The sequence below is a fragment of the Dicentrarchus labrax genome, unplaced genomic scaffold (assembly GCF_905237075.1).
Source record: "Dicentrarchus labrax unplaced genomic scaffold, dlabrax2021, whole genome shotgun sequence".
NCBI classification, from domain to species: domain Eukaryota; kingdom Metazoa; phylum Chordata; class Actinopteri; family Moronidae; genus Dicentrarchus; species Dicentrarchus labrax.
The window spans coordinates 4,280,343-4,296,097 of NW_026136702.1; the positions used below are offsets into that span (position 1 = coordinate 4,280,343).

General features: G+C 41.6%; 1 protein-coding gene across 1 annotated transcript; it reads right to left on the reverse strand.

The window, feature by feature from the left end:
* Window positions 1–390: 390 nt before the first annotated feature.
* Window positions 391–9,936, reverse strand: fam83ha (family with sequence similarity 83 member Ha). The gene is made up of 6 exons (XM_051421865.1): window positions 9,624–9,936; window positions 7,784–8,235; window positions 7,517–7,681; window positions 5,808–5,932; window positions 1,662–5,676; window positions 391–1,565 (listed from the first exon to the last, which is right to left on the reverse strand). The coding sequence occupies exons 2-6, from the start codon at window positions 8,225–8,227 to the stop codon at window positions 1,554–1,556; spliced, it is 4,761 nt and encodes a 1,586-aa protein (XP_051277825.1). The 5' UTR covers window positions 8,228–8,235; window positions 9,624–9,936; the 3' UTR covers window positions 391–1,553.
* Between the last annotated feature and the right edge of the window lie 5,819 nt (window positions 9,937–15,755).

Sequence of the window (15,755 nt, forward strand, 5' to 3'; positions counted from 1 at the left end):
CATTGGGCAACTCACTTTCAATCATGTCATAAATCAAGAATGTTATTTCTGCAGGTATTTAAAACATAATACTGATGCTTCTTGGAAGGAGGGATGAAAAACAGAGTAGGACATTGTTTACAGAAGACATGTCACAGTAGGAAAAGACAGGTGTAAGTAATAAAATCATGGCTGGATTCCATGTAGCTGCTTCAGTTTTAGGGTATGATGCATGCTGGCTCACTGTTACACTGTCATGGCTTACTGGTTGAAAAGATTGGATGTTAATTAAAGTTACGAGCAACACCTGTTCTGTTCTTCCTATTTTTGGCCCAATTTAATTAACCGAACCAGTAGGTAACTTCCTTCTGTCAATGTCAGGCACAACAGGAGCCAGAAAAACACACAACATTTTGAAGAAGTTTTATTTACCAATGGCAAGTGTTGCTGTATCATAAGTCCATTATAAAAGTGTAACTTTCACAGCACAATTCTACATACTGTTCTGTAAATTCTTTGCAGTTTCAGATTGTCTTTGTTTTACTGTACAGAAATGACAAGTTTGGATTTAAAAGGCACCTTTTCAGAGACAATAAACGGGTTGGTTCCAGCAGATTACAAAAAATAACTTATCCACAGTGGAATGGAGCCATATAGGCAGCTTTGGCTTTACATTTAAACACTTAAAAAGCAACATATCTTTCCCTATGTGTTTGTTTCAAAAAGCATCTAAATAAAAATCATTTGGGTAATTTGGGTGAACAGACCATTTAAGACTTGGAAAATTGACCGTAGACTCATACTGGATAATGTTCAACAGAAACATTAAACATACTATATGTTGTAAAATTATTTAGACATTATATTATGTTTAAGCCACAATTCTGCTTCAATCTTAGGTTTGTTCATCATTTCAACACCATGTTTGATTCAGATTACAAACCATTAAAGTTACTATTTATTTACACCAGAACAATAACAGTCTGAATTTATATATCCACGTGTTTCACAAACACGTTTAATTATCAACATCTTTGTTTAACATGCATATGAAATACTACAATATAAACCACAGTGTTACAAACTCAGACTACTTTAGATTATGTAATACACTTTACACATCACATTATGTCTTAAAACCAGCTAACATTAATGTAATGGCTGTCAGAGCTGTAAAAAAAAACAGGACAGACCTCATCACAGAAACAACCTGTTGCAAACATTGCACTTTACCCATGCAGTCAGTAAAAACACATTTCATCATAGTCTCAGTCCATGTACTGTTCACACTCGGTGATTCACCCACAATAAGAAGCCCTTTGGTTGTAGCACGTGTAATTCAGACATCAGGTTTGTATTCATTTGTGTTACGAGTACTTTTACCCTTTGATACGGGTCCTCGGCCTCTTCTTCGCATAACATGCCTTGTTTGCAGAGAACCCCGCTGTGAAATCCCATTTTTATTAAATGTCTTTGGTGAGAAAATGTCTTGGTCATCATTTCAGCTTTTTGTGTGATTTTTCTTCCAGCCACTGTATGCACTGTTTATCTTCTCAACTTTCTTTGGATTCTCTTTAAGGTGCCATCTGTGGAAGTAACAGAGACACAGGATGATTTACTACAGGGGGCAACAAAACATACATTCAAATACGTAATATTAAGTGGTGTTAATGCATTTATACCTCAAATCGACTGTAAACTTTCCTCTCCTTCCTCATGCTTTGAATCCTCTCCAGCAGCTTATCGCGATCTTGATTTGACTTAGGCTGGCTCCTGCTGAGTGATCTGATCCCTCTGTCTTTCTCCCTTTTGGCATGTTTGTCAGCTTCGTCTTCCTTCTCGTCGTCAGTGACGGGAGACTCTTTGGTAGCTTCGTTCCTGCTTTGGCTGTTCGCAGAAATCTGCTCCAGAAGCAGCTTCGTATCGTCTCTGAGGTTGCTGCTAGAGAGCACGTTGGCTGTTGATGAGTGATAACGAGACTGGGTTGGTTTTGGCTGCTTGGACTGTGGTGATGGAGGAACAGCTTCTTCTGATGTGATCTCTGGATGTCCGGAGCAGTTGTTTTGCCTTACTTGGTCGTTTTTCTCGCTGCAGACCGATTCCTGTGTAGTAGCTTTATTAACCTCGTCTGTGGCCTCAGTATCATCAGTTTTCTTCTTCCCATGGTCAGGCATTTCAGGCACTTGGCTTACTTCATTCTGAGTGTGCGTAGTACTGTTTTCAGCAGGCACGGGTGGCTCTGAGGGTTGGGTTTCAGACATTACAGATTCAGGTGTTTTGCATGGCAGATCAGGTTCTGTTGGGACTTTTGAGGTAGGTTCAGTTGGGCTACAAGTTTCTGTTGATGGGAGCATTACCGTTTCGTTTGAGTCTGTTGTAACCTGCTCGGGAAGAGAGCTAGTATCTGAGGGGCTGTAAAAGGCAGGCAGTGTTTGTTCAGCCTCAGGGGACACAGCTGATGCAACTGACTCAGTTAGAGGAGAAGAACATGATACTGTTTCAGCAGGAGGGGGAGCGACAGGTCTTGTCAGGTTAAGTTCAGAGGGAGGGGTCACTTGTATTAGCGCTTCTGGAGGAGATGCAGCTGTTTTTGACTGTGAAACATCAGTTAAATCTGGATGGACAGGAGAGCTTGTTTCTGCTGGAGAACGCTCAGGCGGAGGGTCAGCTAGGGAGGGAGTAGGAATAACAGTCTCATTTTGATCAGATCTGGATTTACTTTCCAGATCAGATACATTAGGTAAACATGATCCAGGCGATGACGGGCTGGAAGGTGTGCTATCAGCTTTGACAACAGCCTTTTGAAAAGAGTTGTTTTCTGATTCAGAAACGTCTTTTTCTAAAAGTACAGGAGCACAAAGTTCTCCAGTGTTTGTCTCTGGCTGTAATGAGGATGTGTTTGGCTCTGAACCAGCAGCACATGAGTCCTGACAAAATTCAGATTCCACATGTGTAGAGTCAACTGCTGAAGGCGTCTCAGATGACGTCAATTGAGAAACAGAATCTGGATCAGCTTGTGCAGACTCAGAAATTTCCTCCACCAATCGAGAGGGCTCTGGCACTAAGGGGCTGACCATTTCCTGTGCATTTGGGGACAATATGCTGGAAGTTGGGGTTGAACTCGAGTCCTCTGGGGTAACATTACAGGATATGGTCTCTGCTGGGGCGGAAACAGGAGAGGAACTAGAGGGTGAAGGACATGGACTGATCTGTGAACCAGAATCTGGCTGAATGTGATGAGTGGAAGAGCTTTGTGCTGATGGCTTAGCAGAGCTGAATTCTGATCCAGTGTGTTGTTCAGATAGCAGCGGAGGGGAGGAGATGTTTGTTTCTAACTCAACTGATTCTGGACTTTGGGTGTTAGAATCCAATGCAGAAGATGGTGGTACCTCCACTGACCTGGGAGTGAGTGAACCAGACTCCTTTGAGGTAGAACCACTTTCATCAGTACCTTGAGCAAGAGAAGGAAGATTAACAGGAGTAGTACTCGTTGGTGTAGGTGGATGACTGGAGCTACCCTGTTTTACAGCAGGATTTGGTGTTTCTGGTGGTTCACTCGGAGGTGCTGCTGATGGGCTGTTCTTCAGCTCTATCTTCACTGAATCAGTTGAAACTGTGGTTTGTTCTTCTTTACAGCTTTGGCTGTTATCCTGACTTTTCTCCTTGTCAGTCTCATCACTGACATCTAAGGATAGACTGACTGACTTGCGTGCTTCTGTGGATACTGTTTTCCCTGCATCTTCTGCAGGCACAATTTTCTCTGACACACCCTCAGATATTGTAGTATCAGCCATTTTTTCTGAGGTTTGTTGTGGTACAGGCTCCTCCTTTTTATCAGTAGTGTTGATTTTCAGTTCAGGTTTCATCGGGACCCTCTCTTTGCTCTTTTCAGCTTCTGCAGCCTTAGCAGCTTTGCGTTTCGCTGCCAACTCTTTGAAAAACATCAGCCTTGAGTCAGGATCATTCATATCCACAAACGTACTGGTGAGCAAAGGTTTGGGTGGTTGTATTGGTTGATCAGTTTTGGCAGTCTCACAGTCAGAAGGCTTGGATCTGGGCATTGATGGTGATGAATTTTCTGAACAATCCTTTGAATTTTCGTCCTTTGATGAATCTTTATCACCTGCTTTACTGTCTCCATCATCTGGTTTTGATGAGTCTGTGGCAGAGTTATCGATAGTGTGTGACTTAATGTAACGGCTCCACTCAATAGGTTCTCTTGCAGTAGACCTCCTTGGTCCCAAAACTTGAGAAACAAAAGAGAGTTTGGTCTGATCAGGCTCATTTTTGTCACTTTCCTCATCCTGTTGGCCTGGAGCCGTTTGCTGCTCCAGAGAGCTGAATATCAGAGAGGATCTTAATCTAGAGCTCCTTGGTACTGCTGCATTGTATTTCCTACGGAATGACTCCTCCCTATGAAGACCAATAGTTTTCGGTTCCTTTTGCTCCAGCTCCTCTGTCTTTTCCCCTTCAGCCGTGGATGACGACTCTGAAGGCGTCGGTGTTGTTTTTGTTTCTGCAACCACTGCCGTAGGTTCCTCAGTCAATTTCTTTGTCTGCTCTCGTGCAGCGGTTTTGGCATAACCTGGCATTTGACTTGCCCTGGGAATTGCAGGAACCTTAAACTCTCTGACATTAGGGATTTTAGAGACTATTACATCTATGCCTGGTGCCGTTTGCTGTGCAGGGTTAGAATGCTCCTCAAAGGGATCTGGTACATTAGGTGGTGCCAATGGCAGGCCTTCATCATCCGGATTATCATATGCACTGAGGTATGAGCTAATCCTCCAGTCTCTTAGGCCCCGTTTCACCATAGGATCCTTGCGGTCAGTGTTAGGCTCCAGGAAAAACTGCTTCTGCTCAGTTGGATTCGAGGGGGTGGGAGACGTTTGGCAGGCATATGGCTGTCCTAAACTCAGTCTTTGAGGTTGAGATGAAGTTAACGGTAAATCTGCTGCAGGTGGTAATTTTTCTGAGCCCTGGTCAAAGTCCGCATTTCTGGTTGACGATAAATAGTTAAGCACGGGGTCAAAGTTATCAGGTGGGTCCATCTCTGGTGGTAAACCAGGTTCCGAATACTGACCTGCTAAATTAAAGTCTTGGTTCCAGAACTTGTCATAGCCACTATAATCTGCTTCTTTTCCTGGTCCTGGTCCTGCTCCTGGATAAGGCTGCTGCCCCCTGTGAAACTGCCTTCCCTGGTTCTCAGGTTCTGGTATTCCCTGCTGCTGCAGGAATGGGAAAGAGTATCTACCATGAACGCCTTCAGCAAAACTGTGACGTTTGACGGCTGGATTTTCCATCAGGGATCTGGAGGGGCCCTGATCAAAAGATGGATCCATTCGTGACTGCTGGGATGGAAACCTGCTGTATATATCTGCAGGGCCGTGCAAAGACTCCTGCCTTTTCATTCTCCAATCCACATCCACACGTTCATCATAGGGATGTCTTGCCCATTCCTCTGGATGAGCGGTGTCTATAAATTTCTTTGGCTCTCTGTACAGTGACGTTCTTTCACTTAGATATGGCCTCTTTTGTAAAATGCCAAAATCTTCCACTGGAGGGAGCATGTCTTCAATAATCAGTGGCTTGGACTGAGCAAACAGAATACGAAACTCTTCATCGAAGGTCGATACAAGTTGTCCAAGGAAAAGGTGTGCCATACAGCGGTGGAGCTTCTCAAAAGACCACATGAAGCTGGACAAAGAAATGACAATAAGTAGAATAATTTAAGCACTTCATTCAACATATACAAACTTAGTACACTCACATACATTAAATCACTCAAATCCTTGTGTGCTATGAGGTACTGATTTCTGTTAGCTCACCTGTAGTTTCCACTCAGCACAGCCCTGCAGTCTGTCAACAGGAAGCGATCCATCATCTGACCTTTGAAGGATTTGCCTGAGCGACATTGATACGTGATGCCAGACACCAGTCTCACACGTAAGAACTGCAACATAAAACATACACACATTAAATCACCCGGAAATTAATATTAAGTTCAACGAGTACATATAGTGGTGTTAATGTATTAATTGTAATCCAAGCTAGGTGGCAGCATTGTATTAGCACAACCACTTACAAAATAAGGGGGTGGAAAATGGCTGCATTTCAAGTTTCTTTTTTACAGTTACTGTGACTTCTATCAATAGAAAAACACTATACGGGATATATAAGGGACAATGCATATTAATTAACATCAATGTGATATAAATGTGCCAGATTTGTTCATGTAGCTACATGTTATCAGAACATGCAAATAAAAACAAACAATACAGCACACATAAAGTAACAGCAAACTAACATACAGCATATAAAGCAAATGACAAACAAGAGAAGAGGAAACAACATAGGCAGCCTGGAAGCTTGACAGTATTACTCATGATATGTAAGATTCACATTGCTGAATGAAGCAAGATGAAGGTTTTATGAAGTATCTGGATCCAGGTTGTTTGCTCAATGACTTTACTCAACATCTCTAATAATAGTTCTTTCAAGTCAGTTGGAAGTTTATGCCAGCCACGTGATGTGCGGAAAAAAAGGCTCATACGTTTTCTTTATTTGTTTGATGGGGTCACCTCTAGCAACAGTTGTGTGCCGACTGCACTTCTGCTTTCTGTTCTGTTGGTATGGTTGGAATCAGACTGTTTAGGTACTATTCTATACTTCTGCTATCAACCCCATGAAACCAACCATGTATTAGTCTTTTAATACTTTGTGACTTCCCTACTCTGTCCGTGGCTCTTTGGCTTTTAAAGATGTAAATCTTTAATGGGTCACAAAAAGAGTATCTGAGCCCTGTAGCAGCCGGACTCAAAATGAACTACAGTGCTTAAGATTGTGGCTCAAAAATATGCTTTAAATAAATTTTTTTGAGCTCTCATGTTTTTTCAGTTTCTGTAGTCAAACCGTAGTCAAAGTGAGATGAATATTAAAGTAGTTAGTTAAATGTTTTTGCATTCAAAACTTTCTTGACTTGTTTTTTTAAAGGTCCAGTGTGTAACATTTAGGAGGATGTTCTGGCAGAAATGGAATATAATATTTGTTCGTTTAGTCGTTATGTTTCTGTAACCTTGCAATGAGACATTTTTATCTACAGACAGCACTAAATCCAACACACTGGTCCTTTAAATGTATTTAAACTTTATTTAACCTGGAAATCCCCTGAGATTGAAATCTCTATTCCTGTTCAGGTTGACAGGACAGCCCATCAGTTACAATTTAAATAGAAATAAAAACATGTGACAAAGGACTAAAACAGGCTCAAATAAAGCAGTTACACAGAGTTGTAAAAAGTCTTAAATTCTTCTAAAAAAAAATCATAAAGAAAAGGATTATTAATAATATTTAAACTTATAAACTGCCTCATGTATTACTAAAAGTAGTTTTAAGTTCAGACATTTTTAAAACCTTTCCAAAAATGGTTGCAACCCGTGTGCAATGGTGGGTGGGATGTGCAGATTGTTTTAAATCAAATATTATAATACCACTTTATCACAGCGCCTGTACAGTGTTTCCAGGAATATGTACTCACTGGGACGCTCTGTAGATCGACTCTGCAGTTGGACACCATGTTGATAAAGTGATACACATTCTGCTTGTCCAGAAGGACGTAAACAGCGACATTTCTCATGGCAGCATTGAGAATATCATGAAGAATGTCAACATCTGTAAACATGTCCATCACTATTGCAATCACCTGTGGAGATAAAAGACAAAAACAACCACTGTCAATCCAACACTGCCAGGGGGAATTACACTTTTAAGGAACCTCCCTCCCTAAAGAAAGTGAAAGAGCTACCTGGTGAGCATTCTTGATAAGTCGTCGGGCCTGCTCCTTGATGCTCGGCATGTCGGGCTCAGGCGGGTTGACCAGAGTGGTGACCTCTGTCGGCCCAATGAAGTGATGCATCTGGGGCCAGCCAAGGTCCAAACCTGGGGCGTCCAGGTCGGAGTGAAGCGGCCAGTAAGTGTCTGAGGAGCCATCTCCGCCCGCCTCTAGGAAACGTTGGTCAGGGTGGTTGCTCTGCTGTGGGACCTGAACAGACTCCTGAATGTACTGAATCTCAGGAGAGGACAGGAAGTCCACCACATCTGCTTTCTGGAGGAACTGATAGTATCCCTCCAAGTCCTCCTCAACCAGTGCGTCAATAGCCAAGCGGTACTCTTCCCGATAGTGAGGGGGGAGGTAGTTGGGGTCCAGGGGGTTATCCCCAGCAGAGGAACACTGAGAGCGTCGCGCCATATTGTGGTCTAAAGAGAGGGCGAGGGCACAAGGAGACGTGGGATGAATTTTACTGTACATAGTATGAATCATTTCCTGTTTCAGTGTCACCAGATAACACAACAAGAATACCAGCTGGGTATTCACAATTCACTTACTCTGCAACCACTCTGATAATCAGCTAACTGTTAAGCACAAGTGTCAAACTTTTGCTGATCCAGCTCCTCAAATGTTTGCTTATATGAGAATTACTTTTATCGGCCAGGTATGTTCACACTGACTCCGGTTTTACGTTGCTCTCAGTGTACAAACACAGAATAAGTATAAATATGTTCTAATTCATGCTTTATGCTAAGTTTCGGACAGTTTCTCAGATAAGAAAAAAACATTTTGAGGGCATGAATTTGGGCTCTGGGAACTTTTCAATATCTTCTGACATTTTATGGACCAAACGATTCATCAATAGGTAAAATAATAATATGTGGCAGCCCATAAATACAAGTCGATTATTGTCGTTAAGAGGAATTATTCATTCATTCATTCATTTATCCCAACCTCTATATACTTCTCTGGAATACATTGAGGGGTGAACCCTCATTTTCACTGCTGTCGACATTACATTAAGCAACGAAAATAAAACATAAACAAACATAAACAAAATAATCGCAATAAAACAACAAAAAGGAAGACAGGCAATGGTATATATATAATTATACTGTCATTTTACATATCTTTGTTGACCATAACCGAATGATTAGAAGCGATACACAGAGTTACTGCAGTTTTAGAAGTTTGTTTATAGTGTGGAGCATCAATTTGACTACTTCAGGTGTGATTTTGCATCTATTTGCCATATTGTCACGATCTTACTAAGGTCATACTATATCTTCCAAACATGGCACCAAGTTCATTTGACACTTAAAAACCCCCAGAGGGTTCAGCTCCCATAGAGCAGATACAGCTCTCACCACCAGGATCCTCTCCCTATAATACTGGTAAAAGCACAATGAATGAGGGGGGGAGATGGAAACCACAGGATAGATGGTTTATGGGTGTGGCTCCTCCCTCTGGCCAGAAACCCAAGTCTCCATTTGCAAGTTCATGTGAAGCCACATATATGAGAAGTTCCGAGGGGAAACATCCGAACAAAAAACACCTAAAAAACCCACTGAGAAGACAAAATAACCAACTTCGAAAGACAATAAATTACTAATTAAATGTCCACCCTTCATCCAGACTTTATCTACAAACATTCCCCCCCATGAGATACTATGTCAGAAAACTTATGTTACATGTAACCTACATGTAACACACATGTTAACACTGTAGCAGAAGTCAATACTCGGTGGATATATATTAAACCTCACATCCTTAACCCCCACACACAACCGGACAGCCCCCGGTTTGGTGAACTTACCCCACTGATATTCACTCTTCAAGCTTGTCGTCGGTTAAACTTTGAGCCAGTCATATTGCTTTCTCCACCATGTTTTTCCTCCACCACCGTGGTATCGCGCTCCTCGTCCAGGTGGGACTTTGTCGAAGGTTTTCTCCTTTTTACATTGCCTTTTCCTTTTTTCCTCTCCCCCTCCGTCACCCAGATAAACCAGTTTATTGTCACGCTTGAGGCATGTTGGCGAGAAGTGCTTTTGAGAGAGACACACGAGAGAAAAAAACACAGTGCTGTCGACTCCTCTCGCCCCGCCTCGACCCAGTCAGCTCCTCTGTTGGTTCACTTCTGCTCCTGACAGCTCAGTCCATGCTTGTCCTGCTGAACTCTGCACATCTGTTATCTGTCTGCTGCTATCAGCTGGGGCCAGACCTGCTGCTGGGGGGGGTTAATTAATATGATGCACATCAGGCAGTGCTCATATTCATTCATTGCTTTATTCTTCTATATAAGAGTATTGGTATTAATAGATAGTTTAAAAACATTGCTCTGAAGCTCAGTTGTGTGAGTTTTCTATTAAATGTAGCATTTTCTGATATATTCTGGTCTTTTTACTTAATTCTATCTATTTTATTTGTTTATTCTGCTTTTATTATTAAATTTTTTTTTCTTTAATTATATTTTGGGTGTCATTTTGCTGTCTGTCAAAGCATTTTGTTTTTAAAAGATGCTATATAAATAAAAAAGTTCTTATTATTTAATCGACCCATGTCACCAAAAGTGTACCACTTTCTAATAAAGGTTTTATAAGCTGTAACTAATGCCTTTATTAATGCTTAATAAATATTGTGCTTTTTAGATTAGTTATTAGCTTTTAATGACAAACACTTTTATTAGAGCCACTACTGGATTACCAACAGGTTATACCTGGCTATTGCCCCAGGGGCCCCACACCCTGAGGGGGCTACCCCAAACTCAGTGGGGGTTTGATTGGTAATATGTAAAAATAAGGTAGCTATATCAGACCTTTTGCCTACATTGTGTATATTCCTAAATAAAGTTTTTCTTAGTAAAATTACCACTTACTAATAAATATACAAAAATAATATACGGTGGTCAGTAGGGCTCATTTTTGCTCCATAGCCAATGAATCCAGTCCTGGTTAAAGGTCCAGTTTGTAGGATTTAGGGGCATCTAGCGGTGAAGTTTCAGATGGCTAACTAACTGAACACTGCTCGCGTCTGTATTTGATGAGCTGGGAATGAGAACAGGCTGTGAAGTGTGTAGGAGAAATTACAGTGGTAGCGAAACTTGTAAAAAACCAGAAAAGCCCAATCTAGAGCCAGTGTTTGTTTGTAGATTAAAACGTCTCATTCACATACACAAATGAAAACATACCTATTAATATTATATAACTTTTCTACCAATAGAGCCTTTAATAGAGCTTTAATTGATGGATTAAAAAAGGGTGGAGCCTACTTTGGCAAAGGAAATAGAAAATTACATTTAATTCTTATAGTTTAATATCAGAGTTTCCTTAGTAACTGTATAGCACCGGAGATGAAAGGAGTTACTTTGATAAGAACTGGGGTCAGAAAATGATCAAACCTTCAAAAGATTTCTAATAAAAAAGACTAATAAGATGCTCAGAAGTGTCTCGGTAACAGAACAACACTTAAAATGGGAATTTCATCAGACAAACCAAACCTCTAGGTAAATGCCTGGACGGTAACAAAGAAAACCTCTTAATGTATTAACCTCAAACCTCATAATGTGGTGAGGATATCAACAAACAATGGAGGTACTGGGTGAGGACGATTATTATGAAGACTACCATGCCAACCTTCGATGAGGGTGCAGTCTACACAAACAGCAGAGCAGCAGCTGGGAGCCAGGACAAAGCCTCAGAGCCTGCGGGAAAGGCTTCTTCTGGCAACACAACACCAATATGAATTCTTTTATTCCTTTTCATGGTTCATCAACAATCTCTCTTGCACCATTTACAATTATGGTCATATACTGAAATGATATTACCTCGCCAGACAGGCTGTGATGTATCTTTATTCTGCAGTTCAGTGAGAGTGCTCATGTGGAAACTTAACTTTGAAGCTGGAGAACGGTCTTCCTGTATTTCCAAGAGAGGCCTTGGAGTACATGTTTTGTTAAACCCTGAAAGGAGAGAGAGAGAGAGAGAGAGACTGGATGCAGTGATTTCACTTTACTAAGACCTAAAATAGCCATGTCAGGATGAAATCTGCTGTAACTAAAGTAGAGGAAGTGATGCAACGTAGCTGCTCAAGTGAAGACTTGAAGACAATCTCTCATTGTTCCCTTCAGGCACCACCCAAGGCACACAGAGGAGCAGTTGGAATAGAAACATGAAAATGAACATGGACTGAGTTCATAGATATAGTTGCTGCACTACATACCACAGGGTAGCATTCACCGCTGCCTTCTTTTAACCCGTGTAGCTCTCAAAAAAACACACATTTGGTGTCCTGCCTTTCGGTTTTGTGACTGACGGCTCTGATTACGAAAACGCTGAATCAGAGCTGGAACCCTCCCCTCTTCCATAAAACATTCCAAGGAAAGTATGAATCAAAGTGTAATTGATATGATTTATGTGATAACACAGCGTCCTTCAAAACTGTTATTGTTCAACGTCCCTTGTGGTAAACAGTAAGCAACCGAGTAGATTAGATTATGCTGATAACCGTGTGTCCACATGGAGGCCTTGAAGAATAAATCTGGTTTACTTAAAGTATAAAGAGATACAGTTCATAAGTGACCACAAACATCAGCTGCTGCTTATCTTGGCAGGTAAGAGAGCCAACACACGCAAATTGCTCTACAGAGAACAGAGGGGAGTCAGACGGCGTGTTTTTCGTGTGCAAGGCGTCAGTTGGGTTGGCAGTCCTTCATTGTGGTCCAGGACACATACGTGCGTACACACTGATAAAAGAATGTGGTCACGTGAGCGCCCTTTAATGATGAACCTGAAAGCTCAGCGTTAATTGGAAGGTGCGGTTGGAAAGGTGTCGGCAGGTATTTTTTTTAAAGTGGGCCGTCACATGCCTACACAGGTAACAAAAAAAGATGGTTTTAAGCCATGATAACATTATGTCTTTAGGGATGGTAATGTTTGAATCTGACTGTGATGATTCATTGACATTTCCTCTGGCGCAACAATGAGATTCACATTTGTGGCTTTAACTGAAATGTCTCAACAACAATTGCCACGACATTTGGGACCTATACATGCACGTCCCTCCTCAGGATGAACTGTAATAACTTGATGTTGATCTCCGGACTTTACATTTTCATTGTACCAGTGCTTTATTTATGAATAAATACCTGAAAAACAAATGACATTCCCATTAATCCTTTAGCTGTACTGTTCAAATAGTTGCATGCTAAACATGTTTTATTCTGCAGCACCACCAGGGAAGTGTGTTCACCCCTTGTTTATAGCACGTCTCAAGGCTTTTGGCGTGCTGATAAGGAGGAGAGAGCATGGGGGAGAAAGACTGCCACAGGAGGAGGAAGAGGATGGGAAAACAAAGGAAAAAAGGGAAGAGCAAGCAGCTGCAAAATCCATTTCTAGATGCATCATTTGAACAGGAAGTCTTAGCAATTCTCAAGGAGGTGAGATCACGCTTGCCTACAGAGATGATGAAGGTGGAACAAAGAGAATGATGAATTAAAAGTCACTGCACTTGGGCTGGAGTAATACTTGTAATGTTAGGAAAATAATCAGTAATGCAGTTGAGATGATACAATATTTCTTATTTAAAAAGCAGCGATTAAACTTGATTTTAGATTAGTGGCGAGTATGTGAGAGACCACCCTTATCATTAGAGGAAAGACAAGCTCCTCTATATTTGTCACTCGGCGAGGCCGTGACAAATTCCACAGATGACTGTATCCCCACAACATCTTGTGTCTCTAAGAGATACTATGCAACCTTTGGTGGCAGCGATCACTCTGTAGCTGTGTCAGAGGAGGCTGGGGCCTGTCCAGCCAAAGATCACCACCTCGCTGGTGGAGAAAGGAGCCGACATAAACACACAGGTGAGACAAAACCACAGCAGTAGAAACAACAGGCTCTTGACAGTGTGGAATGTATCGACACACAGCAGCATGGAGGTGTGGAATAGATCCACGTTGGGTTTTAGGCAGAGCACATCTGTTTTAAGATGTATTTGCAGGCCATGTTGGGGGCAATAGCAACTGAGGGCTGACCTTGATGCACACAATGGGTGTATTACTGAGCAGCAGGTGTGCATTTGTATCGGATTTGACTGTCATTTTGCTTGTTGACAGTGTTTGTGTATTTAGGAAGGCATTCTGCTCTTTGTATCTGTGGGTTATTGCAAGACATTTTATAATCCCTTTTTAAAGAATCCTCTTCAACCACATTTCAGTTCAGTGTGCGTGCGTGTATTGGATAGATAGATAGATAGATAGATAGATAGATAGATAGATAGATAGATAGATAGATAGATAGATCGATAACTTTATTAATCCCACAATGGGGAAATTCACTTGTCACAGCAACATTTGAGTAAAATAAATAGGCTACAGATATAAAAAACAGGAACATTTGCATACAGCAGGTCCATGGTCTTAGTGTCTCTGGTGGTGCATGTGACAAACTGGTGGAAGGTTGGGAGTGTGGACGAGAGAGAAACGTGGTTGAAGTCCACTGTGATGATGATGAAGGCCTCCGGGCACGCATGGGCGCAATTACAGTGGCATGCACGCTTGTGTGTGGCTGTTACCACGCGTGGCAGGTCGCTACAGGAGCGGCAGTAGTTGCTGTTTGACAGCAGCTGTAATCTGAGTGGCAGTAAAACGTAAAAGGGGACAGTAAAGTGCAATGAAAAATGAAGCCTGTGAGATACACAACCAGTTCTGACCCCACCCAGACTCTTGTTTGCTGAAGCGTTCCATAAGACATTGTTTACAGTTTCATCCATTCAAAGAGTAAATTTACACAGGCCTCCAGGGACACCATGATGTAATGACAACAGAATAGATACAGAACAGTGAGCAGCAACTGCGCTTTACATTTAACAGTGTTGTCTTCCATCCAACAGTTTATTCCCCTTTTCTTTCCAGGTCTATTGTACTGTATCCTGTGGCACATCCTGCAGCTACAGAACATACTGGAATGTCCTCCGTTGAGTCAGGGAAACGTGTCTCAGGACAGACATCATATCCCCCCAATACATCTCAGATGCAAAGACAACACAATCTTACCTCGGCCTAAAGGGAGAGGTGGAGCAACTTAAACGAGAACGTGATGGATGCCAGAGTGATATAGCGCACATCTGGATTTAATTAGCATCTTTAGTATGGGAAAATGTGCTTGACATCATAGTGATGTCACTGCTGAGTTTGTGGGTGCAGAAAGAGGCGACACACAGCTGAATCACTGAAGGCAACGGCTCTACAAAGTAGGACGTGGACTTATCACATTTCTGCCATTTGTCAGTTCCAGGGTGGCTTCATTTCATACTTGCAGTGATCAGGTTGTTTTGTTTGCTTGTGGTTAGCTGGTCCGTGGTTCGTGGTTTGTGGTTCTGAAGACATGTTGGCAAAGGTTCAAACTGCAGCACAACAAGCAACTAGTAAACTGTGCCAAGCAAGCTCTAAGGGCTGCTTCGCACAGGCTTATACTTTTGTGTAAAATTTGGTATAGGTAACACAGGAAACACCCAGTTTTATACTTTCCCTTGTTCTGCTTTCCTGGAATGTGGTGTGATTCGCAAGATTAAATCGGATAATCAGAGGTGTGATGTTACAGCACAAACATCAAAACAAGCTCTTTAAAGTTGAAATAAAATGACATTTCTGTTTGACTGCTTCTAACCAGGCTCTCTGCTACAGAGAACTACAAATATGGAGCTTGATGAGCTGACAGTAGGTTTCTTAAATCAATCAGATTAGAGACTATTATAACAGCACCTTTACTTTTTACCCTCACAATCCCTGCTTCTACAAATCTGAGTATCTGTTATCAAACAGAAAGTGTAAGATAGAGTTTTAAATATATCCTGATACTCAACCCAGGTTGAGTTTTTACGTCCTGTCATTTGTTTATTTGTTTTATTCATTGAGGTATCTGAAGATGTCGTGCTCCTCTAATTATTCTTA